The sequence below is a fragment of the Sylvia atricapilla genome, chromosome 6 (assembly GCF_009819655.1).
Source record: "Sylvia atricapilla isolate bSylAtr1 chromosome 6, bSylAtr1.pri, whole genome shotgun sequence".
NCBI classification, from domain to species: domain Eukaryota; kingdom Metazoa; phylum Chordata; class Aves; order Passeriformes; family Sylviidae; genus Sylvia; species Sylvia atricapilla.
In genome coordinates, this window is record NC_089145.1 from 10,908,275 (window position 1) to 10,934,858 (window position 26,584).

The window sequence follows — 26,584 nt, forward strand, 5'->3', positions numbered from 1 at the left end:
TTCATCAGCATTATGACTGCCATGAGCTTTCCTCTGACCCTGCTGCTCATATCCTTTTACATTTCCTCTGTCAATTAGGCTAAAACATGAGAAAAAAGGCAGGAGAAGGGCTCTTGTCAAGTGGGGTACTAGCACAAAGCCTCAGGAACCAAGAGAGGGCTGTGGCCCATTTTACAAACAGACAGTGGTGCCCAAGGCTGGCCAGGATTCCCGACCCAGGAAGCCCAAAAACTCACCCTTGGCTGACACACTGTAGTGTCACCCCATGCCAGCAGCTGTTCAGGAACAAAAGGGGAGAATTTGCTATCTGGAAACCAGATGCTTAAATATCAAGAACTATTATTAGAACAGGATGATATTACCCTGAAAACAACTCCTCTTGTAAATCCTGCCTTGTTTCTGTCCTCCACCTTAATTGACAATGAGCCTGAACATAGCTGTTTACAAACAGTTGAAGAGGTCTATTCCAGCCAACCTGATCTGAAAGATGTGCCCCTGGAAAATCCAGACTGGGAGCTTTCTACACATGGGAGCAGCTTTATGCAAAATGGCAGAAGGATGACAGGCTATGCTGTAACCACACAGGATAAGGTGATCGAGGCCAAGGCAGGGCCAGCAGATGTGTCATCACAGAAAGTCAAACTGATTGCACTGACAAGAACCTGAGCAAAGGAAAAAAAGGTAAATATATGGACTGATTCTAAATATGCATTTAGTGTTGTCCATGCCCATGGAGCCATCTGGAGAGAGAGAAGACTTCTGAACGCTCAAGGTAATCAAATCAAACACGCTGAACAAATACTTGCCCTCTTAGAGAGCATTAAAAAACCTGCAGAAGTAGCTATCATGCATTGTAGAGGTCACCAGAAAGGGAAAACCACTGTAGAACTGGGAAATCACTTTGCTGATAAAGCAGCAAGAGGGATTGCAGAAAAAGGCATTCTCACAGTAATTCTACCAAAAGAGATTGACTTATCAGGGTTCACCCCAAAATATGACCAAGCAGACCACAAACTAATCAAGTTTCTTAAAGCTGAGTTCAGAGAAAGGGGATGGGCTGTTACACCAGGAAATCAGGTTGTAGTCCTACCCCTGATCCTTCAAGAGCTAGGTCAGAGAGAACAGGAAAACACACATTTCAGGGTTGAAAAATCTTCTGAAACATCTAAAAAAGGTAGTAATAGGAAAGGGAATGACTGTCACTGTACAATCAGTAGTGAGCAAATGTGATATCTGCTGTAAAAACAACCGTGACACGAGGAAAAGAGTTGTATTAGGAGTAACAAACGCAGGAGATCTTCCTGGAGATTTTTGGCAAATAGATTTTGCTGAGTTACCCCTGCTGCACTAACACAGCCAAGGAAGCGGTGAAAGTTTTGCACAGTCATGTGATTCCAAGGTTTGGGTTTCCTTTGGGAATGTCAGCAGATAGGGGAACACACTTGGTTGCAACAGTGGTTAAAGAAGTTAGCCGGATTTGGGAATTACTTGGGATCTGCATACATCTTATAGACCCCAAGCGAGTGGCAAAGTTGAATGTATGAATGGGAGTCTCAAAACACAAATTAGCAAAATTTGTCAGGAAACATCCACGACATAGGTTCAGACCTTGCCTATAGCTTTACTGAGAATCAGCATACAACCAAGGCAGAGGGGTAACATCAGTCCCTAGGAAATACTGTATGGCAGACCATATCAGATATTCCAGGTGAAATTCATGTGAAGGGGAAACTGGATTTACAGAGACATCTAATGGCTTTATATTCTACTTTGCAGAAGCTCCAGACTCACACCATGCTATCCAGACCCATAGCACTGGACACACCTGCACATCCCTTCCTACCTGGAGAATGGGTCTATGTTAAGTGGCGGGACAGTGATCTTCTGTAAGCCAGGTGGAGAGGACCATTCCAGGTTCTGCTGACCACCCTCAAAAGTGCTGACAAAGGACCCTGGATTCACTAATCCAGAGAAAGCTTCTGCTCCTGAAACAAATGTAAAAAGAGACTGGTGCAGACAAAAACATTCTTTTAAGGATTTCTCCTCTGTACCTAAAGAGCTGTTAACAATCATCATTATTCTTCTTTGCATGATACCCAACTGTACAAGACATCATTACTGTTAGATGTTTATTACTGTTTATTATTATTATTATTGCTAGATATTTATCTATTATTATATATTTTCTGTTGCTAGATGTTTAGTGTTATTAGATATTTATCTATTGTTACATGTTAATTATTGTTAATCGTTATTGCTAGATACTTATTTGTTACATAATACCTTTTTCAGTAAATATTTAAAATAGAGACTCAACAAGGAAAAGGCCTTGTCAAGCCTCTAAAGGGGGGAAATGATGCCTTAAGTTTTAGCTTTCATGTATTTCAGATTCTGTACTGCCCAGGGATGCAGTTTTGAGCCTCATATTAAGTGCTAGTGAGTTCTCTTCACAGAGCAGGAAGACAAAACAAATCCTTTTCCTGCTGAAGACCAAGGACAATGCTTACAAATTTTCAGGCCCAAAAGCACAAACAATGATGGACTGAAGAAAGAAAACAAGAAGGATGAGGCTTCACAACACAAAGCTGTAATTGGACAACTGAACCCCAATATGCAAATGGACCAAAACTTATAAAAGTGTAAGACCTCATGACCAGTTCTCCATTTTGTGACATTCCAAGTCCACCTTGGGTGCAGCCCTGGTCAGACTCTTGTACAACCCAAAATGTACCCTAAAGGCCTTTCAATAAATACCTGCTTTATTCTCTGTCTCTGTCGAGTCTCTGTTTCAGGTCATCCTTCCCAAGGCATCAGTGCTCACAATGAGAGTAAATGTGCGGAAACCACAGCGCTGTCTCTAAATTCACGCAGTGTCACAAAGTTTCTGTTTGCACTTTATTTCGGCCCTCAGGGCCACATCAGCCCCGACACACGGGCTGGGAGCCGCTGCTCACACCGCCAGCCTGTTTGTGGCCTGAAGGGATGAAGGCGAGTGCTGCTCCCAAAAGAAGGGTACGTGATGCTGAGCACGTTCTCGGCTCAGCCCCGCTCCGGCAGCCTCGGGGCGTGTACACAGGCACCTGGGAAGAGGCTGTAACCTCCTGCACACATTTTTCCTTGCCCTTAGGAAAGCCGCATGCCAGCCCGGGCTGCTCCAGCAGATGCGCGATTGCTGGGCGCTGTATCCCGCTGTACGCCTTATCCTCCGCGGTTCGTTCGGAAAACACGTCGGAATTAACTCACAGGTCCGTCGTAACGAAAAGTAATCCTTCTTTTCCTAAGCCGAGGGGTGTCTGTGAGCATACCGAGCTGGCAGAGGGGCTCCTGGAGCAGGGACACGGCAGGGACACGGCAGGGAGGCGGTGGCGGGGCTGAGCCGCGGCACAGCGCTGTTCTCTGGCACCCGCTGCCGGGAGGGGAAGGAGCGGCACGGCGGCTGTCCCGGGGCTCCTGCACGGGCTGGGAACACCGCAGCATCGCCGTCGGGGGACGCCGGGCTGGGCCACCACGAGGTGGCAGCCGGAGACCAGCGATGAGGCTGCCCGGGTCCCGGCCCGGCGCCTTCCCGTCCCGCGGGCCACAGCTCCGTGTGCCGGGGGTGCCACGGTGACCCCGAAAGATTTGTTAAAAACAAACAAACGACCCCTCAACAACAAATAAACAAAGGCGCAGAGAGAGCCACCATTATCAAGTAAGCAGCCAGAAACGGCAGACTCGGAAAGCCCCTAGAAATCGTGTTATGTGTTAAAGGAATTTAACCTCTCTCTGAGAGGACAAAGAGTACGGCACACCGGCCGCCCTCCAGCACCTCTTCCTTTGGGAACAAATAATGACCTCTCGCCCCAAAGCAGCTGAAAGGTCTTGTGGTATTCCCTTTCCCGGCCCTGCAGTGGTTTGCTCAGAATTGTTTACGTAACTGCTTTACATATTTGAGATAAAAATCGGAGCTGTTATTTTCCGTTCGCTTCTACTGCGAGGGATGGTGCAGCTCCTGCTCCAGGTGTGCTGCATGACTGAGCCACAGGATTCCACTGGGCTGGAAGGGACCTTAATGGTCACCTGCTTCCAATCCCCCTGCCATTAACAGGGCCAAACAGGTCTTCTGGGGCTGAATCCCCCCCCTGCTGGCCCAGGATACAGATTCTGTCCCGAGACACTGTTCCTCTCCCCCACAGAGAGGGGATTTCGCGGCTGCTCATGCAGGAGGACAGTGAAGCAGGAGTAACATGAGCTCCTGAAGCCAGCCTGTTACAGTTTGGGAATGTGTGATCCAGTGAGCACGGCTCATAACTCAGCTCCATAAAATGGTCACAGGGGGAAAAAAAAACCCAAAACCACACCAAAAACAAACAAACACACACACAAAAACCCCACCCAAAAAAACCCACCAAAATAAACAAAAAACCCAAACCAACCCCCCATCCTGTTTTCAGAGGGAACAGCACGGTACTGGGGCTGTGGCTTGCAGGACTGTTCCAGCAGCAGGTAAATGAAACCTCAATCTGGGAGACAAAACAAACGGGCTGAGCCCTCCAGGGCACCTGCCAAGGGTTCAGGAAGAGCAGCCACAGCTTTCCCTCGGCCTGAGGTGTAGTTAGGGCTCCTTGGGCAGAGCAGTGGCATCTCTGGTCCCACAGTTCAGCGGGGATATCCTCACCGTGAGCAGGAGAGCAGTAACCCTTGGCCCCAGCAGAAAGGATGGCACAGCGGGATGCAGATTTCCATGATCCATGACTGGTGGTGGCTCACGGCTCCGTGCTCCCTTTGGATGCTGCTCAGTGCCGCTCGAAGGGGCTCATTCTCAAGTGGGATTTTGGCTCAGCATGCAAATGGTTTAATTTTTAAACCAACGACTCCCCCCCAGCTTTACTGAGCAAAGCTCCACACAAAGCTTTCTTAATTCGTCAGAGCAAGCAGGGACAATGACGCTAAAAGGAACCTTGTCTCATTTCCTCTTCTGCCAGTGAGTAAGAGCTGACCCCAGACAGACAGACAGACAGATAGACAGACAGGGCTGATTATGAGGGGCTGCTGTGTGTCTGTCCCAACAGCTCCCTTGCTGAGCCTGCCCTGCTCTTGTCTCAGGCTGCAGCAAGGAGAACTGAATGCAAACATTTAAGAGCAGGAGTGCTGCTAAAACAAAGTCTATTTGTGTTATCATGTGACCACTGCCTTTATTATGCCTTTCACAACCCATTGATCCGACCATTAAACTTCTTCCACACAACAATGACTGGATTTTGAACTCCAATAGGCCAAAAGAAACCCAGGCAATAAGACAACCATTAATTCCAAAATGTAAATGACTTTATATTACTTTATTAAACAGCCATTTCTAAAGAACAGTAAAAAATATGAAAACATGCATCATTTGGTGTTCTTAAAAAACTGTTGTCAAAAATAAAGACTGTTAGAAAAATTAAACAAGATTAGCCCCAATACCCCTTCTGCTCTCCACATAAAATGTTTGGTAGTTATAAATACTGTTCCAGCTCCTTTAGCAAAGTTTAACCTTGTGTACACTAGTAATTCTATTACAGGTGGTTGGGGTTTTTTTATTCACATTGCTTCTGTAAACGTGATCAATTTAAAAAAATGCCTTGTTATCAAGTTTAAGGAACTACTGTTTTCCTGTACAGTGAGTATAAATAGGAAGATCCTGGATTTTCCTGCCATTCTAATCAGCACTCCGTTTACTGAAACATTAAACATTTCAATTAGTATAAAAATATAACCAGAGAATAAATGTCTGAAAAGATTCAGTATTTGAGTGAGTCTTAGTTAATAGGCAATTAAAATGCTATTTATGACTTCCAAATCTAGACACCACTTCTGTACAGCTACTGCTTTTTCAAGACCCACAGTGCTGCACACCAAGGCACTGCTTATCCTCCTGAAAAATTCATTTCTTATTTACTACAAATAATTTAACATGTAGCTGAACTAACAAGCAGGTGAGGGATGGATGGCCAGGGTACAGTCAAAGCTGCTCACAAGCCACACCAGTGGGCACCTGCTCCTTGAGGGGGCATCTCCAAATGTCTGTACAAGTTGGCAGGAATCCTGTTTTACTGAGAAACGCTGGTGTGGGAGATCTGCAAAGCAAAGTCACAGGCTTGTTCCTTTTCCCTTCAGAAACAGAGATAACTGGCTTTGTCCCAGGAGAGAATGGTAAGGCACAACAGGCTCTTTGGGAAGTCCTGGTACTAAAAAGACTGATGTTATTTCATTGACAGCAATCAGTTTTTTTCCCTCTAAACAATATCACTACACATTTATGTTTTTATTTGGAAAAATAATATTCTTACCTTTTTTTAAACGGGCCTCCAATTACAAATAAGAGAAAAGTGCTACATCTAAAAATGGTGGGATGTTATAATCAGATTTCTTACACAAACACAGCCTTGACACAGAGGATCTATGCCCTGTGTGTGCTACCACCTTCTGTTCATCTGCTTCAGAAATCTGTGAGCAAAAACTTCATCTTTTAACCTACTAAGAGAACTCTCAAGGCTTTATTTAGCACTTCTCAAGTATGAATACAAAAAATTGTCTTGCACAACAACTTTTCCCAAATGTCTTACAGCAGCATTTTCTACATGCCTATCTCCAGTTCTTTTGTTTGGATTCCTGCAAAGAGAGGGAAACAGGACACCAAATCCAAGCAGGCAGCAGGCACCCAGTGATGCCAGCCCCCCTTGCCAAGGGAACGTGTCTGAGCACTAAGCACTGTGCAGAGAGCAACAGAGGGACAGAGTAAAAGTAAAAGGAGGCAGGAAAGGTAATGCTCCATCTCAGAGCTGGACACAACCTTCAGGACTGATTTATCCTGGGTTGAAATTATACTAAACCAAACCAGCAGAACAACTGCTTCCCTCACTGAATGAAAGTGATGCTGCCTGACTGGTTAGCTGCTGTCAGATCGTTACAGGCTACTATAGGAACAACTCTGTCTGTCACAAGCTACATTTCAATACAAATTTTCAGTTGCAAAATCTTGGAAAAGTGAGAGAAAACAGCACATCCTGTCAGACACCACCCACTGTAATGGCTGAGCTCTGAGCAGACCCTCCAGCGTGGTAAACAGCATTTCATGAGCAGACAGGCCCAACCTGCTGAGCAAACTAAACTTTGTAAGCGAGAGGCTGCTCTGTGCAAAGCAGAGCAAGGGGAGGTGGGCTCCTGTTCAGGCCACATGTCAGCTGCCACCATCACTCTGAAGCGGATTTCTTCCCTTTCCAGCTCCTTTGTCTCTCCTCCAGTTCAGCTTCAGTGAAGGCAGCTGGCCCCCAGTTTGTGATTAAGTGAGGATTCTTGGAGCCTGGAAGACAGAGAGCAACACTTGAGACAGGCAGGTCTGACAGGAGCATCAACACACCTGCAATACAGTGTTCACGCTGATCCTCGCTTTGTTTTGAACATAAAAAAACCCCAATAATGACAATAAAATCATTGCAGTAGGGCCAATAGAGGTAAAGACTTGAAACTTCCCATCAGCAGTTGTCACAAAGGGTGATATTCATAGGCTGCTGTGAAACCAGTAAACTACAGGAAAAAGCAGACTTCACTAAGTCACCGGGTAATGGAAGTGCGTGAGACAGAATAAATACATATTTTTGCAACTCTTCTGTTGATAGCTCACCTGGCTCTATTAGTCGAATCAATCCCTCATGATGAGCTACTTTATCTTTCCAACTCTTGGTGTTATTAGCTGCCGTTTCCAGCTTCTTCTTAACCTCCTGAAATAAGACAGAGCCCACTTGAAAACAGGAACAGCTTTGCTCTGTTTACCATCCTAAGTAATTTAGTCACCATCACCCCTGCCCCACCCCCCCAAAAAAGCTGTCAAACCAGAATTCCAAAATAACAAGGTTTTACAAGCTTCAGTAGCTATGTAATGAAGCTAGTGTTCATTTTTCAGCCTAGACTGGTCTTTTTGGCAATTCCAAATAGAAGGCTGGAATGCTTAATTATTTCCAAAATAAATGTTTTGTGGACTTTTATTGTGGTTTTGTAAGTCTATTGTATTCAGCAATTCTTCTGGAGTAGTAAAAGATGCTTCCCATACAAAAAAGCCTGAGATGTCACCTAAAGAAGAGTCGAGTACTAGCCAGAAGCAATCTTGTGATGGTGTGAGATGTAACACCACCCTGGGAAGTTGTAAAGTGGCCACTACCCCAGCTGGGCCCTTGTTTGCGGTGAGTGCAGCATTTGCGTTCTGTGCCAGGCAAGACAGCTCCCTGGCTTGTCCTTCAGAGCTCACCCCATAAACACCCTCCCCTGCTAAACACAAACCCAGCCAGGCTTTCCTTCCTGACCTAAACAAATGCAGAACAACACCTCTCTAGCCCTGGAAAGCATGCAGCACTTCAGCCTCTGTACTTGCTGGATTCTGGCTCTTATTTCTTCCCAGAAACACTCAGCAGGGCAGAGAGCAGGCCTGGCATCTGGGATACAGGGCATTGCTGCACACTTGAGAATCTGAGCCAATTCCTACCTATCCTTGACTTCCATTCAGTGCTTAAGTACATTTTTGAGTAGGTGCCTACAGTAACACATTGACTTTTCATCTGCTGAAGACAATACTGTGCCATGACATCATCAAAACACTGCAAGAATTACTAACTGGGAAGAAAATGCACCCAGTTATGGCACATGCACATGAAGTGAGTCTGCAGTAGAAGACAAATGTACAGAGTATTTCAGGATGTGACTGAGCTGGCCTGCAATGCAAATTGTGACAAAAATAAATAAAAGAGGTTCAGAGGTGTGTCTGAAACAGATCCTCTTCTTAAAATGTATCTACTGGTCTAGAAACTGAGTAAAAACTAAAAAAAATTAAAACCAACCCGACTATCCTACCTCTTATTATAACTTTTGTGCCATACTAACCCTCAAAGAATCATAATACTGAAGAACTTCAAATTCAATCTGTGGCTAAGGATGAGAGGTTGATGACCAGAGCAGCTCACCTCATACTGCTCAAGGGCCTCCTTCCTTTCCAATTCCAGTTGTTTCAGTTGCTGCATGGCCACTTGAAGAGCCTGCTCCTTCATCATTCTCTGGTTTTCCAGCTCTTGCTTCTCTGCTTCTGTCATCTGAATGGTCTGTTGCTGCTGCAAATGCCATTTTTCCAGTTCAGCTCTCTTTGCAGTTTCCTCTTCCAGCAATCTGCAATGGGGATTGTGACATTAACTGCACTTTAACATAAGTTGTATCCATGTAGGGAAGCCAAATTAATTAATTTTTTCTTTCCTTTTATTTTCTTTAAAGGGAAAGAGAACATTGTTTTAAAAAAAACTTGGGAAGCAAGGAAAAAGTTATTGTTTGCTGGCTTGCCTTCAGTGTCATGCCAGCAATGCAAGCACTCTGACTGCTACAAAGGGCTATTCAGAAAATGTAGTCAATAATGCAAATACACAACACAGAGCCCCAGAAGAAACAGGCATGCATAAGTTATCTTCATTGTCTTAGGAGGACTGAGTATATGAAAAAAAACCACACTCCACAAAGCCCCTGTAGGAAGAAATTTAACCCTTTATCATTAGTTTAAACCTGTGATAAAATACAGCAGAAAGTAATTTTTACAGTTACTGCTTTATACAATAAACAGCTGAAAAGCCTGTACAGAGTGATCTCAGTTTTTCACATGCTGACATGCACAACATGTGCATGATGGAGAAATAACTGCACCTGCTTTTCCAAAACTGCTGAGACTGCCCTCTGCTAAAGGCTAATCAGACATATTTTAAAAATCATAAACAGCAGCCTCAGCCTCCATATCTTAAGGAAAATTAAAATCTGTCCCTCCTATGTTTGGACTTGAAGGTAGCTCCCCATTCCAAGAGGCAAGCAGGCATTAGCAGCAGGGCACAGGTACTCACTATTGGCAGGGGGAACAGAAACACTTTTCCACCTGGTCAAAGCCATACCTGGCCTGAAGTTTCCTCACAGTCTCTTCATCCTGACGTGCCTGTTTCTCATCCTCCAATGCTTCCTGCAGCTGCTTATACATTTCTTCCAGTTCACGTACTCTTTGTAAATACTGTTCCAGTTCAGATGATTTCTGAGCAACCTGCTCTTCCATTTTTTGTCTTACCTAGCAGGATAAATTTGGGACACATGAGCTACCATTCAACTCAGGTTTCCCTCAGGCCATGTTTTCAGAGACAAACCTTTTCCTGCTGACTGCAGAGCAGAACTGATAAAATTGAGGTTAGATCTGCAGATGTGGAACTAAGAGCATTTAAAAAAATAAATAATAACACAGGCTACTTTTATTGACCTACTTTCTGCAGCACAGGAATTCTACAGGGGTTCAAACCTAATTTCAGTCAGCTTGATCTTGTTGCTGAGTTTACAGGTACACAGCTGAAGGAAGAGAAAGGTTGCTGAGAGGCCAGACATGAAGGTCAGGCTGCTTTAATGGCACTCTTTTCACTCCCCCCTTGGCAGCAGTGTATCTCACACACTTATGTCTCTGGATGATGGCACAGGATGGATAAAGGGTTGGAAAACAGCGAAGGAGGTTGGCATGTCCTGCCCCACTGGTCTGCAGCCTGCTCCCCTCAGCTGACCCAAATCCCAGTGACCCAGAAAGGGATTGTATTCAGCAATTCATGCTCAGCCCATAAAGCAGCACTCTGTGCATTAATGTTCTGAGATGTCCCATCTCATTGCTTTTTTCTACTTTTTTTCCAAGCTAACAGAACAACCTGACAAAGCCCTTGAAGACTGAAAACCAGTTCTTTGGGGAATCCTCAGTGTAGCTGAATAGTAAGAGTATTGTAAAGCAACAATATTTCTTTGGTTTTTATATTTGTGTGTGTATATACTTGTAAAAGAACATAGCATAAAAAAGCAATACTTCTAGGAACATGTAAAATGCATTTTGATTATGCCTGATTCATTTTGCTTATTCATACAGCAAGTACTGGCCTCACATTCTCCATCTCTGAAAACTGCAAAGAGAACTTCAGTCTGCATTTATCCTTCAAACAGCCTATTTTTCAATTTTTCAATAACATTTAAACTTTAAATGCTGTACAAATTGTAGCCAAGCTGTTCCAGTATTTGAATTCAGCAGTAAAAATATTTTATTCCTACATCTCAAATAAATGCAACACAGATTCCGTTCTCCAGCCTCCTGCAGAATCTGTGGAATCGTTTCAGTGGCTGCCTGTGAGGGAAGCCCTTGCTGAACACATGGCTCCCTATGTGTAATAGCAGCAAAACCCCTCGTGCACTACTCACCATTTTTTCTCTCTCCAGCTCCAAACTGAAGCGATCTTGTAATTCAACTTGAGTCTGAAGTCTTTTCTTCTCCTCCTCAGCAGCACGAGCAGCTGCTGCTTCCAGTTGCTGGAAGAGAAGGGTGGGGGATAAGGAGAAGAAAAGAAGGAAAAAACCAAATTTGTCAAAACTGAACATTTTGAGGGAATGGAACCTTATTTAACAATTTTTTGTTGTAACAAAAAAGGAAGAAGCCTTCAAAAGCATCAAGGCACCAGTTTGGGTTTTTTAATGTCTGAGACTATTCACAGCCTTTAAATACAATTTTCTATCCTGACTGTTTGCAAGACAGTTTTAAATTTACCAATGAAAAGGCAATTACCTGACTATCTCCAAGTTTCCTCTGAGTCCTGCTTTGCTCAAGTGGTAGAAATCAGAGTATTTCCTTCTCTACCTCAATAGGATAGAAAATGATCCCATTTTTATTATGAAAAATCACATTTCAGGCAAGATTGCATAGAACTCCCAGTAGGGAAAACATGCCAGCACACACAGAGCTCATACAGAAACAGAAATGAGAAGCACTGAATTGCCATGGGAAAGCAGAAGTGCTACGAACTTTGACTAGAATAAGTGATTGTGCTATCGTGAATCATCCCTCTAACATCCTCTAAACTGCCAAGTAAGGTAAGTAAAATCCTGGTCCATAATCACCACTTGAAATTAGGAGGAACATTAGCTAAGGAAAACAGCTGTCGGTACCTTTCCACCTTCCTCCATCTTATCTTACTTTTGTTGCATCTTGATTTTGCAAATAAACACAGTGGTCACAGTTTTTCTTTTCATCAGGATTTCAATCCCCACAAGGTTAGAAATCTTCAAGCCTTAGCCTAAACTTTACCAGTACTGAAAACAAAACCATTCCTTCAAAAAATTTTCCTAAGAAACTTATCTGATGCTTCTTTTTTTCCTATGCTAAGCTGTGGAAATTGTTTCCACAGACCTTTAGTAAGAGCAGAGCACAACATAAAGATGACATGGACTGGTTGGAGCAAGCCCAGAGGAGGTGACACTAGGACAAGCTGTGGTTGCCTCATCCCTGAAAGTGCTCAAAGCCAGGTTGGATGGGCCTTTGAGCAACTTGGTGTAGTGGAAGGTATCCCTGCCCACAGCAGGGGGACTGGCACTGGATGATCTTTAAGGTCCCTGCCAAACCAAACCTTTCTCTGGTTCTGTCATGCTCCTGAAGGTACCACATTTAAACCATCCTCCCTCACCAACCTAGATGAACGAATGAGATGCCCCTAATGAACTAATGATTACAACTGCCAAGCTAAAACTTTCATTCTTTCACATGCTTGTAGTATCCCTCTGATCTGAAATAGATGGGAAGAAGTGAAGGAGAAGGCTCAGGTTTCTAGGTTTACGTTGCAGAATATAGCACAGGACTGCTCTCTTTTGCAAGGCTTAAATGATGCCAGTGTTTTAGAGGCAGCATTCTTCCTCTGCCAGGACATTCAAAAGCATGTAGTCAAATCCAAGATGCCTATTTAAGTGAAATCTCCTCTGGATTTCCTTCCTCGCTTTGAAATTAAACAAACATTGCCAACACTGAGCTGAGAGAGCGAACGTGCAGAGTCACAGGCAAGGGCGGGTGCCAGGCCACTGCCAGAGAGCTCAACAAGAAAATGATCTTTGTCCACTCAGTATCAGCAACTTCCTGCTCAATCCACCAAAGCTGCTCCTAGCAGGTAAGGTTACTGGGAACTGTGCACTTCAGGGAAAAGCCACAAGTGTTGGAGGGGGGAGTCAACAGGAACACACCATTCCAGCAGGCGTCAGACAGCACAGAGTCTCCAAGGCCATGCAAGACCCCAAACTGAAACAGGCAGGGTGCACACATCTTGTGCATGCTCTCACACAAGGAAGAACTTACCTTCCTGTCTGTTCAATGTGCACATGCCAAAATTCCATTAAAAATATGAAAAAAAAATCTAATTTAGACAAAAGCATTTATTCTTCTGAAGTATTCTACTGCAGGAGCCACCAGAATACAAACCAGTCCCAAAGTGCACTTTGGCAGATGCTGCATAAATGGTGGCTCATTGCAATCAGAAGCAAATCAACCTTTAAGCTTCCCAGAACAATCCGGTTTCCTGAAGCATCTACAAAGCCTTTTCCTTGAAGAACATTTTTCTAACTAATCAAACACTTTCAGTTCCTCCAACAATGTACCTCCCCCTGTAGTTCCACCTAGACAAAGTGCAGTAGGTCATGTCAGAACCTAAGATACTTTCTGGAGATATCATTTTAACCAGCCCACTTCACAAGATGCCTCTGGCCACAACTCTCTTTAGTTTCCCCATTATGATTTTTAAGAAACTGGAGCCTGTTAACATCCTACTGCTCCTTTGGGGTTGCTCTCATGTTGTCTTCCCCGCTAAATATTTTTCCATAAAGTAAACAGTGCAGAAATCCAACTTAATGATTTCTTTTAAGAGGTACATTACTTACTAGTAGAAGGTATCATATAGGCTATCCTTTATTGTCTATTTTGCATTCTGAATCTTAAACAACATGGTAGACCACAGGTGCCAAAATTCAATTAAAAATAGTCTTCCACTGTCAGACTCTGTTTAAGGCAAACAGAACAATACCTACATAGGACTGTCAGTGCAAGATTAATCTTAAAAAAGACAAATTTCTCCTTGCCACAAATAGTGACAATGACAAGACTTCTAAAAATGTGGGAGTTTTATTATTTTATTTGCTTTCTAGATTCAAAGCCTTTAATGCCCTAACAATATTTATAGCTCCAAAGATCACTGAAGTTTCTTCTAAGTGGTAAAACAGGTGGGTTTTACTTACAAAAAACCTCAAGCAATGACGCAGACTTGTCCTAAATGGGAATGCAAGAATCTCACATTAATTTAGGGAGGTAGTGGAGACATGTGAACAAAGGAAGATCTGGACTGCTCTAGCAGCAGGGACTCAGCAGCCAAAATGTAAGGCAGCAAGTGAGGAGGGTTTGAATTTGAATACTGGGCTCTAAGCAGTTTTCAAGGCACACTCCACACTAAAAGCTCTCACAGCAAGAAAAGCCAGATCTTTTCTCTTGAAAGATAGAAATTACAGAAATGACATCTGCGTGAAAAGAACAGTTCCCATAAATATATAAATAATGTAACAAAACTTGTGTGACCTATAGATGAAAATCTTAATGGAAATCCCCGGGTTTGACAGATGTGTCTGATAGGATAGGAAGACCAAAAACCAACCAAAAATACTGGTCTCTCCCTATCCCCAGACACCATCCACAGAGCTGGCAGGTTCTTCACCAGCCTGACAATCCCCTGCTCAGTACAGGGGCCTGAAACAAGTGCAGGTTCCTCTGGAGGAGTCTGCTCCATGTGCCTGAACAGGACAGAGATGCCCAGTTGCACTCCAAGAAGCCCAGTTCAACCACAGGGACTGAGCTGGGCAGCTCCCAATCCCAATCCCACCTTCCGCACGGTCTCCAGCTCCTTCTGCTTGTTCTCGTTGGCTGCCTGCAGCTCCTTCATCTGCCTCTCCAGCTCCTCCTGCTCAGCCAGCAGCTTCTGGCGCAGCTCCTTCCGCTTCTGCCGCGCTTCCTTGTGGGGAGGAGGGCTCCCTGCCCGCAGCAGGTTCACAGTGCTCTGGATGGCTGCAGGGCAGAGGAAGGGAACACCGTGAAGGGGAGCGCTGAACTTCCTGGGGAGACTTTGGGAAGTGACCTGCAGTGCTGTGCTGGCTGTTGGGTTGGGGGTTTTTAAATAAGTTTTTAAATCAGAAAGCACTGTTGTCAGTTGTGCTAATTCTCATCAGGATGGCTGTCAACACAAACCAGAAGTGAAAGATGCCTCTTAGTACCGGCTGTGTGTCACAAGGATAAGGTCTGGCAATTCCACTGGCATTAGGTCAGTTCCAATATTGATTTGTAACAGGCTATGGGCATATGCAAGAAAAACGCCCACTTCAGAATTTCTCACTAGCTAAACTGAGTGACTAACCAAGGAGTTAAGATGTTATCTGTCCTCCCTAGAGCCAACCTTAAACCCTGTATTCTTACAGACACTCTGAGGGAAAACTTTCTCCCAGTAAGACAGTAGCTCTCATTCACTTACATCACTTACATGCAGTGAGAAAATATTTAAGAGAGCAAAGCTGAGGAATGGAAGATGATTTTGGTATTTTATTTGCATACCACAACCATGAAAAAATACCTCCTTTTGAATCATTCATCATACACCTGACTTTGGTACAATGAAACACATGCTGCAGGTAAAGGGGGAAGTGCAGATGATAGCCCACAGCTCTGAATATTTAACTGCTGCACATTCTTCAATGGCATTGGTAACAACAGCTTTGTAAGGGCTTCTACCTCACCCTGCAGATGGATGTACCCACCACATATCTGGGAAGGTCTCACAGGAGGAATACCTTTAATGTGGGAATAGAAAAGCAAGCCCTAATTCCCAGCTTTATCCTCAGCTAACCAAACCACACTACTTCAAGCAAAAACTTTGCAAAAGTGAAGCCAGTATTTTACAGTGCCAAAATGAATAAGCTTTCCCTTTCTCCCCAAAAGCAATGATTTACAATGTTGCTTCCCTTCCCCATCCCTAGAAGTACAGTCAGTATAAAAAACAACTAAAATAACCATTTCATTTTGGCTATGGCTGCCTGAATTGAGGCACTCACATGACAAAAACCTATTTCCCTTACATGGATCCTTAGTTCTTCCTGAGTCTCAGACCCCTTAAAGATCCATGTCCTCAAAACAGAGATATTAAAAAAATCAAAAGACCAAGAATTTCAAACTTGAGTGAAACAGTGCTGTAAGAATTCCACTAACCTTAACTTTCACATAATTAGTATTTTTGAAACCTCACCTTGAATCCATTCCTGCTTCTTCTTTTTATCAGAGGCACTGATCTCAAAGGTTTTATCAAGACATTTTATGAGAAACAGGCATTTCTTTCCATCTTTGTCAGGCAAGGCCTAGAATGGGTAACAATAAAGATTAGCTTTGCTAACATTGAAATCTAAGTTATAAAGTCAAGTAGCATCTATGCAGTTATGTATCACAGAGATACAAATACCAGCACTAAGAGCCTTTATTAAAAGGGTGCTTATGGACTGGTGTCACATGAAGTAAGAAAAGCTCTTTTAAAAGAAGATACACAAAATCCCACATGCAAAAAAGGATTCATTCTGATCTTTAGAGACACACATGGTTTTTGGAATGGTTTTACCTCTACACAACAGTTGCCATCCAGTATGATGTCTCCCTTCTTGTCCTTTAAATCTTCACTTACATAGTAAGAAATAATATTGGGTTTTAGCACAAACCATCGTTCCATCCAATTTTTCCGTTTGTGACCTTTTTTCAGCATGTAGCCCTGTTGAAAGCAACAGATCAGCTGAAATGCCTGGCCTCTGCTGAACCATCTGCTCTTCTGGTTATGTAAAGCTGTATAGACCCAATAGAGCACACAGAAAAGTTACCTCATAGGCCCAAATACTTTCAAAGTTAGTCAGTATTTCAGCTGTACCTTCCATTTCTGTAATGATATTCCCCAAATACCTGCATAAACTTTTGTCTGACATTCAGCTTCAAAAAAAAAGTCAAATCAGATGAAACTCAAACACCAACATCAATATAAGCTATGAACAAACCATACAGAAAGTATACTCAAAGAATTCCAGATTAAGAGGATGAAGAAGTTGGAAAGGAAACCAAGGAACATTTTTCTGTAATAGCTTCCATTTATCACAGGTTTTGATACAAATGTGCTCGTATTAAAAAAGATATAAAGAAATGTGCTGTGGCATATTTAAGCCAAAGATCTCTTTCTCTACAGGTTTGAGGGGAAAGAAAACATTCAGAACAGTTGAAGAAGCTTTTTTGTTTAATAACCAAACAAAACCCCAAGTCACCTCCTACACATATAGCTTATCTGTGCACAGCTTTTCTAGCCACTTAAACAAGTCCAGAGCCAAGGCCATGCCTATTCCCAGGTGCCATCCCACTCCCTTGCTCCAGACCAGGAATGCACAGAGAAACAGCTTTTTTTTGCCGCCTCCATACTCGGCTCTGAGCTCTGGGGGGCTGCAAGGTCATGTGAAGGACTCCTGCAGTTTTAATCTTCCATGCTTTGCACAGTCTAGGTCAGAGCCAGGGGTTTTCTTCCCTTCCTGACTTACCAAATTTGCTTTCCAAGTCAAGTCAGACTAGTATGTTCCCCTCAAATTTCTGCAAAATCTTTACTTCTTATTTCAGTATCAGCTGTTTCTCATCTTCCAAGAACCCATTGAGAGCTCTCGAAAACAGGAGCTTTTTCACACCAACCATCACACAAAGGACACATCTTTCAGAACGCTAAATATCACAAATCTAACTATTGCTGCTACCCTCCACAAACCTTAGAGATCCAGGATGTGTTCAGTAAAAAGGGTAGCGCAACACTTGGTTATGGGGCCATGTGTCATTAATTAATACCCTGAAGCAATTATATGATTACTGCAATAAACAGGACAATTCTGTGAATACACAAGGTATCGAGATTCTGAAATCACACACAGAACTCTGCTCTCCACCAGGCCAGTAACTGTCCAAACTGCTCAGGAGGCACAGGGCCAAATCTGGACACAAACTATTTTTAAGTGTCCAAGAACCATTCAAAGACACTCTGACATCCTTGAGAAAGAAGCCCAGGCACCAAGAGAGGAAAGAAAAGAGACATAAAACAAAACAAAACAAAAAGGTGTGGGGGAAGACACACAATGCAGTATCAAAACTGAAAAGAAATCTGATTTCCTCACAAGTTTCAAACAGGACTGAACTGACACTGGTTAATTCATTTTCACGGTATCAAACAGCAGAATGATTTCATTTTGCCCTCAACTGACTCTATGTGTGTGTGCTCCCAACCCTCACCTCCAACAGGCAACCAACCAGCAGTTAACAAAAATAGACTTCTGCATTGTTCTGTGGGTATTCTGGAAGAATTTCCTGTGCCAAGACTTTCTGATGGTTTCTTCAGAACAGCTTAGGAAAGTCTGCCAAGAAAGGCTTTGTTTCTCTCCTCACCAAGAAATCAAAAGATGAAAAAAAATTCTCTTGCCAGGTAAAAGTCAGTTTTTCTGAAGAAAGAAGTTTGCTAAGAATACAAAGGCCAGCATGACTTCTGGAGTCTGAGTGCAGGTAAATAAGTTGTCAGTCATGCAGCCTACTAAGCAGAACAAGAAGGGAGAGTCCTCTGGAGCTCTTCCACACCTTTTTGCCCTGTTAAAGTGGGGAACGTGAGAAGTCAACTTTTCAGCTGGAGCAATATTCTGGTCCAGACCCCCTTGTTTGAATGTAGAGGTGGTGCCCAGCACAGCTGCACTTCCTACAGCATAACTCAAACTACAGAAAAGCATTTCCAAAGACTGAAGAGCTGTCATCAGAACTGAGAGTAAGATGCAGCTATTCTCTGAACTAACAAGAAGCTGGTACTAGTGTAAAAAAGGCCATAATTCAAGTTAGAGCCCACTTCTTTCACTTTCTAAAAGCAAGCTCTTCCAAGAAGTAACCCATTCATAATACTGCTACAATTACAACAATCTGAAGAGCAGGACATTTTCTTTTATAAAAATAAGCTCATATTAAAGAGCCCTTATGGATAATTTACCTAATTTCCTCCTGCCCATCATTCAATAGGGTAAAGAAACTTGAGCACAAATCGAACATTTGCTAATTAAAGCAGTCAAACATTCTACTTCAAAACATTAGTTCTCTGTGGCTCTTACCTGCTTGAGTACATCCAGTATGAGCTCATTAAAGACTTCATTGATTGCCATGGACACTGTCTGCCTGTCCATCCCTTTACTGAACTGCCCACTTCCAATGAGGTCGATCAGCTCCCACGCAGAGAGACCCTCTCGACTGGTGTTGAGAGCAATCTTGTAATGGTCAAACTGCTCTTGCTGCCAGCCTGCTCCCATGGCTTCGGTGATTTTTTTAAGTAAATATTCAATCTGTGCAGAAAAACAAACAGAAGGCCATCAGTCACAGCAGGCACGGAAACCAAGTGTTTCAGAGCTGTAAATGAAGCTTCTCCAGAGGCTCCCATTACAGCGAGTTTCCTATGCTCACATGTAGGCCCCTAAACGTAGGTGGTTTGATTAACAAAGGTTTTAAGCTCCTGTCTCAGCTGAACTCTTGACTGCCAAGCCCGTCCCTCAGCTACTCTCTTCACAGCAAAACAAAGAATTGAACCTGACAGCCTCATTTAATATTTCAGATTCCTACAGAACACATGGGACCTTCCCTGTAATGGCTTCCAAACTGTGATGACTGAAGCGTGAGAAAGCAAGAAGTTTCAGAAAGTATTCTTGTGAGCAAAAAGCAAACAAATTACAAAAAAAAAAAAAAAAAAAAAAAAAAAAAAAAAAAAGAAAGACATTTGGACTAGAAGTGAAATGAAAAACGACCAAGGTATGATCTACACCTGACCCCTCTTCTCTAGTTCTCAGGCTCTCCATCCCTGGACACAATCCTGACAGTCGTATCAAAAGAAACAAAAGAACAAATCTTTCACATCTGCTTTTGCTTCCCAAATAAATTCTCCTTGTCCTTTAATCTTTCATCACTCTGTAAGCATTACCATGCGCAGGATAATAACACTGGTAACACTAGTCAAAACAAACACCAGAATGAAAAAGCAGCAAAGAAGGCTGCAGTTCTTTAGCCTGTTTTTTATGTTGGTTTTAAACTCATCACTGTTCATTTGCAGTGTTTTAAACTAGGCCCATCTACAGCTCTGAGCACATGCAAAATGCATTTAATGACTTTAAACAAAATAATTGGTGAGGGCCTTCCTGCTACAGCTCAGAGTCACCTTTTAGCTGGTCTAATACGATTTTGAGCGCACACACGAGTCTACACAAGAGATTTGGGGGTACAAAGAAATAAAGAAATGTTTTTGTCCCCCCACACATTTCACCACAAGGACTCCCAGCCTCAAGATTTTGATGCAGCACACATACTAAAATTGTGGCTGCTGCCTCTCTCTCCTGCAACAGGCACAGCCAAGTAAATCCCTTCCTTTCTCTCATGTCTATGGACAGGAAACACAAGTGTGTAGCAGAATAGTAAACTCCCAAATTCACCGTGCAGATGGATGTGCTTTTCCCACTATTTCAGCTCAGTGCCTCTCTTGGTGTCACAGCCCCTTGTCCAGGAGCACGTGGGTAATGCTACAACAAAATGGAGAAGCTGCAAAGCTGCTGCTGTGCCAGGAGGAAAGTTCCTGCTCCACTGAATGAACGGGAAGTGCACACACTTCCAAGCTGTGGCTGTCACATCCTCCTCAAGTCTCTCCTAGGAGAAGACAGCCCAGCCAGGCACAAAATGTGCCTCCAGAAATTGTAGAGAGCATTGTTTTTCATTTCAGCTTCCCCAAGTAAGACACTTCAGTATTTTTTAGCTCCTCATGCAGTTCTTACTAGCAAAGATATGGTCAAGCAGAGGCCTCTGCAGAAGTGGCCATCAAACTCACAGTCTTTAAAATAAGCTTTACTGGTTTTTACATTCCAAAATCCTTAAGTTAAAAAAAAAATAAATTCAAGGCTTTCAAGCATTGACTACCATAAATCCTCAGTATTCAGTTAAGGGCAGGAAGCAGCTTACTTCCTACTCCAGACAAGTTTTATAGACAAAAAAAAAAAACCACCAACTCAAAAAAAGCCTCCACAGCGTGCAAGAACAGGAGTACTGAAAAGCTGTTTCAAAGCAAATCTCCTAAAACCTTGATTTTATTTTACCCATGTTCAGAACACATTCTGCCACTCTGCTCATTCCCTTTGAGCAGCATCAGTTCTGAACTACAATCCTGGACTTTAGCTGGAAGGAAAGGTAAAATAACTCAGACTTAATTAGGTAGATAATATAACTGCCAAAATGCTACACACTAATAATAATAAAAAAACTAAAAATATGAACTCTAACTTTAAAATCCATTGTTCCAGAATTTCACAACCTCTTACACTGCTTGAGGCACTGCAGCTCTCAAATTCCTTCAGTTAATTACCTAAAAGTACCAGGTCTCACTTGCAGACAACAGAACACACACACACACAAAAAGAGCACACCTGAGTTATTGTTTTCCCATTTTTGATCAAGCCATATAAATAAAATGTGGATCAAACTAATGGTCTGGAAATGATGCAGTGCAAAACTCTTGGCTAGTACACCTTATCATACACTAAAAATAAGCCAACACATTGTTTCCTTTAGTGTTATTTGTATATATTTTATTTGGGTTCATAGAATAGATGTAACCATTTAAGTCTGTCAACCCCTATCTACAAGTCACTTACATGACCCCAAATATCTCATAATCCCACTAAAGTACATAAAATACTCATTATATTAAGCTACATTAACTCTTCTTAACTGAAAAATGACCTGTGCATGTTACAATTCAATTTCTAAAATAAAAAAAAAAAAATTAAAGGTTTATCTTGAATGCAGTCACGTACAGTGGCTAACCACAGTTCCCAGAAAAACTTTATCTGATACATCTGCTCAACAGCAACAGTGACTTTTGCACAGCATGAATATGGAAGTATGAGGTAAATAAAAAGAAATAAGTTGCACCAGTGTGAAAACAAATAGCAACCACTCATTAGGTGCTCAAATGAGGAACCTCTGAGAGCAAATGACATTTCCCCTCCTCCACAGAGACATGTGAACCCAGCAAATAACAGACAAATTAAGTCTCTTGTCTCAAATTTAACCTACTCTTGTGGTTAAAAGGCAATGTTGAAAAGCAAAAGTGAAGCGACGTTTGCTGCTATTCTGACAGGACTTTGCTTTCAGGTCAAAAGTATGCAAAATACAGGTGCAAAAATACCAGGGAGTTGTTAACACTGCATACACCAGTAGCATCTCAGTGGTTCCACACTACCAAAACCAGCTTCCATCTCAAATCAACAAACTTTTCAGCCAGAATTTTGCCAAGAGAAATCAAAAATAATAACAAAGAACAGAGCTCTAACACGAGTCTGTTTGGGAGCTTCTTTCAGAGGGCACTTTCTTTCCCCCGTGTTTCAGTGTCTATTTGTCTTCTTTTTCCAGGTATTCCTGCTTCCATAGGGAATGAAGCATCATAGATTTTTCACACATTTTTCTGATACACAAGTGGGTCTCTTAGAATGACAAAAATAATGCCAAGGAGGCCTTCATGCCCAGCAGAGCATAGCAGACAAAGCTATTCTGGTTCACACTATTCAAATGAGGTTTGTGATATTAACTGAGCAGATGTCAAAAGTCTACTCACATTGTACAGAATTCTGGGGGAGTATATGTTACTGGGGCACAGCCATGAAAGCAGTCATAGCCCCTCTCACAGTCATCATCAATTCCTTTTCTTCATCCCATCAGAACAACACTTAAGTCAAATATTTGTTTCTTCCTTTTCACCAGCAAAACCATGTTCATTATCCAGTGTAAGCCACTACCTTGTTTCTTTTTTTTTTTTTTTCCTCAAATTAAATCAGTATTTTGTGAAGTAGAGTAAAGGTCAGCTCAAGAAGCAACCTGGTCTGTGAGCTGAAAACTGTATTTCATGCAGCAGTCAAGGAAGAAGGCAGTGAAATGGAAGAACTGGTGCAAGTCTTCCTAATGAAGTGACTGATGGAAGTGACTAAGAATCTTCCTAACCACCGTCATCAACTTTTAGAGATCATGAGTCAATTAAAACCCCACACAAGCAACTTTCATTCTCTTTCTATCAGTTTTGATGCAATTTCTGAAGGGCCAAGAGTCAATTCCCAGTTTTTCATTCTCTGTTTCAGTTTCTGGTACTAGAATGCAGAACAAGGAAGCAAACATGGCCATAAAAAACACACTCCAGAAGAATCACCACTGGATCAGATTCTCACCTCCCCAGGCTAAGAAAACACCACCCCATTCTGACAAGCACAAAAAACCACACAAGGCTCAGTCTTCTTAGGAGGATTAGAAATGCCATCTGTTAATAAATTTGAAGACTAGAGGACATGTGAAAAATGACTGTACAAATCTTTCCTCATGATGCCAAAAGCAGCAAATATGTTTGGCTTATTTGAAATAAACTGTGAACACTGGATTACAACACTGAGTGCCTGTCTCTGAGTTTCACCACGAAGAATGGCCCAGAAACCCAACTAACGTCCAGAAATAAGAAAGGGGAAGTGCTTGAAAACCTTTTTATAAAACAGAAAATGTTTGCTTAAAAATACCAAGACACACAAATAAGTCTGTAACAACTAAGAGGTGACTTGTAAGAAAGCTCATGACAAAACAGAAATATTTCTCCTCTTATGGCTTCAGTTCTCTCCACCTTTTTTCCTTCCATGAGAAGTCTAAAAGGAAGAGGTAATGTCTGCAAGAGCTGAAGGAAACATACACTTGAATGTCTGCAGCCCAGATGATCTAATGGAAAATCTGCCTGTGGGGAGAGGAAGGAGCTCCCACCCGGCCCCTGCTTTCTGCCTTGGCACATGAGCACCTCTGCACAACAGACATTCATGGATCTCTGAACCTTCCCAGCTCTTCCAAGTGCTCTCAGCTGCCCACCAGTATGCAGCAGAAGGAACACTGGAGTGCAAGCCCATTGCCAGCTGCACCCAGTGCTCCCTGTAGCCACCAGCTCCTGTCTCTGTGTTTCCCGACTTCTCCCCATAACACAAAGGAATCCTCTAAGGCTCATTCCAAAATTGCACACCCCGACCCAATCCCTTCCCCACAGTGGATTTTACAAACTTTATCTCCCTCGAGTGCAGGGCCGACATCCCTGCCTCCAGGGCAGGTGAGGAGCACAGGCCAGTCACTGCCTCTGGCTTTCAGCCTGGCCTCTGCTAAACAAACAACTTCTGGCCCTTGCACCACCTCTCCACTGCTTTCAGATTCTCTCCTGGTAACTCCTTTCCTCACTTTGCTCTTTCTAAAGCTCTTCTCAGCCTGCATCTCTGAATCCTTTCCAAAACAGCCTCTTTTCCCTTCTCTGGATGAGCTGCAGCCACTCCCCTTTTGCTGCCCATTCAACACCTGGGCAGGAATCAAGACTTACACTTTGTAGCTGGGAGTAACAGCACTACCACATTCAGGCAGCTAAAAAGAAAGGCCCAGCACAGCAGCACCAGTGCAAAAGTACATTACATGGGCAAGAAGGAAAGACAGCACCTTCAGTATTTGCACAGTGCAAATAAGGTGAAACTGCACTCAAGCAGGAGGCTTTTCCAGATATGAGATATGAAATCTATGAAATGACTGCACAAACCACTTATCTCATTTTAAATAGAACAAAAAGAAGAAAAAAAAAAAAAAAAAAAGAGGAAATTCAGACTCCCAAGCATGTCTCAAAGAGCAGCTGCTCCAAGGAGGAAGAAAAGGCATCCTTACAGCCACATGAAATTGTATTAATACATTCACTGGAGACCAAAGAAGTCTCATAATTTTCAAGACGGGATGCAAAAATCTTCAAGGGATCGCCCTTCCAATCTGAAAGTATGTGGTAAGTTTCTCAGTTACTTATACAGTGGGAAAAAACCCAATTAAAAAACCAAAACAAAGCAAACAATGTGGACAGGAGGGAGGAGGGGAAACAGCTGGATCCCACACAAACAGCTGGATCTCTAAGCCAGAAACTGCAGTAGATTGTGTGTTGCAATATTTTCAGCCAACGATAAGAGCAGCAGTTGGGCAGGGCAGGAGAGCCTGCTCCCTGGGTGGGAAGCTGTAGTCACACATGAGAGATTTACACTGCTCTCAGCAAAATATCGGCATCACAAACAGCAGTGCTTCCCTTCTCCTCTCCTTCACCTTGTAAAAATCCCCTCACTTTACACATGATCTGCAAGTCATTTTGTAAAAAAGGCAGACACAAAACATCTGAGAAAAGGAAGAACTGGCTGAAATTGAGACTGCATTTTTACTTTGGGAATTTTGTGCAGAGAGTAGATGAGTAAACGCAAAATTTTCCAGAAGTACAGAGACCCTGATGCAGGACAAATGCAAACCAGAAAGGAGTGTGTTCAACAGACAGCATTCCTCCAGTGGCTGATGACATTACCTGTGTGGTCTGAGTAAAGGTGGAGTGAATACAGGCATTGTATATGATAAGAACAGAGCAGCCTTTCTTTGTCAATCAGGCTCTGTAAGCTTTCTTTAAACAAATTGCACAATTTAAATCTTGCTGTAATCAAGGAGATGCAGACTTAGATCCACAATCAGAATTTTTAAAATAATCCAAGTAGAAGAGCAATACAGGTTAACCTGGACATTAAGGATGAGAAGGAAAGCAAACAACAGCACATACAAATCTGGAAATCTGGAAAACCACAGCTCCATGCTGACTCTGCAGCACATAGAGACACGTTGGCATTACCTGGCAGCAGCCACAGCAGGCAGCACCAGTCTGGGTGAAGTGCTTGGTGAAGAAATGGGGAGATGTGAAATGTCTGCCCACAAGTAAGCCAGGCTGCACAGTGGGGAACACACTGACAAACCAGACACTTCTGGATTTGAGTCCCAGTTTTGGCATTTGTGTCTCTGACCTACCAAAAACAAATCTGGCCCCACTAAAAAAAGGAGCTGTCTTAGCTTTTATAACCATGATCCCTGTTTCCCAGAACCAACAGAAACAAACAGGAAAGCAAGCAAGAAGACTGTCTCATTTCTCATGGGAATATAGCATGCCACGTAGGGCCCTGGCATGGGCCGGTCTGGCAAAACCAGAAATGTACACAGTGAAAGTCTCCTGTTAAGAAGTGAGTGAGAAAGCAAAACGGAACAGTTTATTTTGATAGGAGAGTTTTCTGTACTTGAGGGTTTGGCACAACACCTTGGAGACCCACAGTTTTGTTGTCAGTGGCCTGTTAATCAGACTGTTTTGATCCCTGGCTGTTCAACAACTTGCAGATATTTATTATTCAGTCCTCCAGTGCTGATCTGCAAACCCCTGGGATATGTGTACACAGTTTTGCAAGGGAGTATTTATGCCAGCAGTTCTGATCTTTCTGCTTCTTTCCCCACCCATCCCAAAGGGTAGAACAGTAGAGATACCAAAATCTTGCTTTAGGGTTAAAATACCTATTTGAGTGCTGCCAATACTTGTTCATGAACTAAAAGTATGAAGCGATCTCTCTGGTATTATTCCTTCAGACATTTCAAGCAAGAGTGCTCAGGGGCTGGCTGGTTTTGATCAGAAACAGACATCATCAGAAAATTTTGTATTGTCCTTTATATCAGGAGGGTGACATGAGACTGAAGACTCATCTTGCAAGTGACAACAATACAGAA

At 42.8% G+C, this 26,584-nt stretch overlaps 1 protein-coding gene across 1 annotated transcript in view; it reads right to left on the reverse strand.

Annotated features, from left to right (window-relative positions):
* Positions 1-5,297: 5,297 nt before the first annotated feature.
* SWAP70 (switching B cell complex subunit SWAP70) overlaps positions 5,298-26,584 on the reverse strand; it is a 35,021-nt gene continuing 13,734 nt past the window's right edge. Inside the window, exons 4-12 of the mRNA XM_066320757.1 lie at positions 19,048-19,275; positions 16,509-16,655; positions 16,146-16,254; positions 14,736-14,917; positions 11,254-11,361; positions 9,933-10,099; positions 8,973-9,171; positions 7,643-7,739; positions 5,298-7,321 (exon numbers count right to left, since the gene is read on the reverse strand). Of these exons, the coding sequence (XP_066176854.1) occupies positions 7,212-7,321; positions 7,643-7,739; positions 8,973-9,171; positions 9,933-10,099; positions 11,254-11,361; positions 14,736-14,917; positions 16,146-16,254; positions 16,509-16,655; positions 19,048-19,275 (1,347 nt within the window). The 3' untranslated portion in view covers positions 5,298-7,211. The remainder of the gene's footprint in view (positions 7,322-7,642; positions 7,740-8,972; positions 9,172-9,932; positions 10,100-11,253; positions 11,362-14,735; positions 14,918-16,145; positions 16,255-16,508; positions 16,656-19,047; positions 19,276-26,584) is intronic.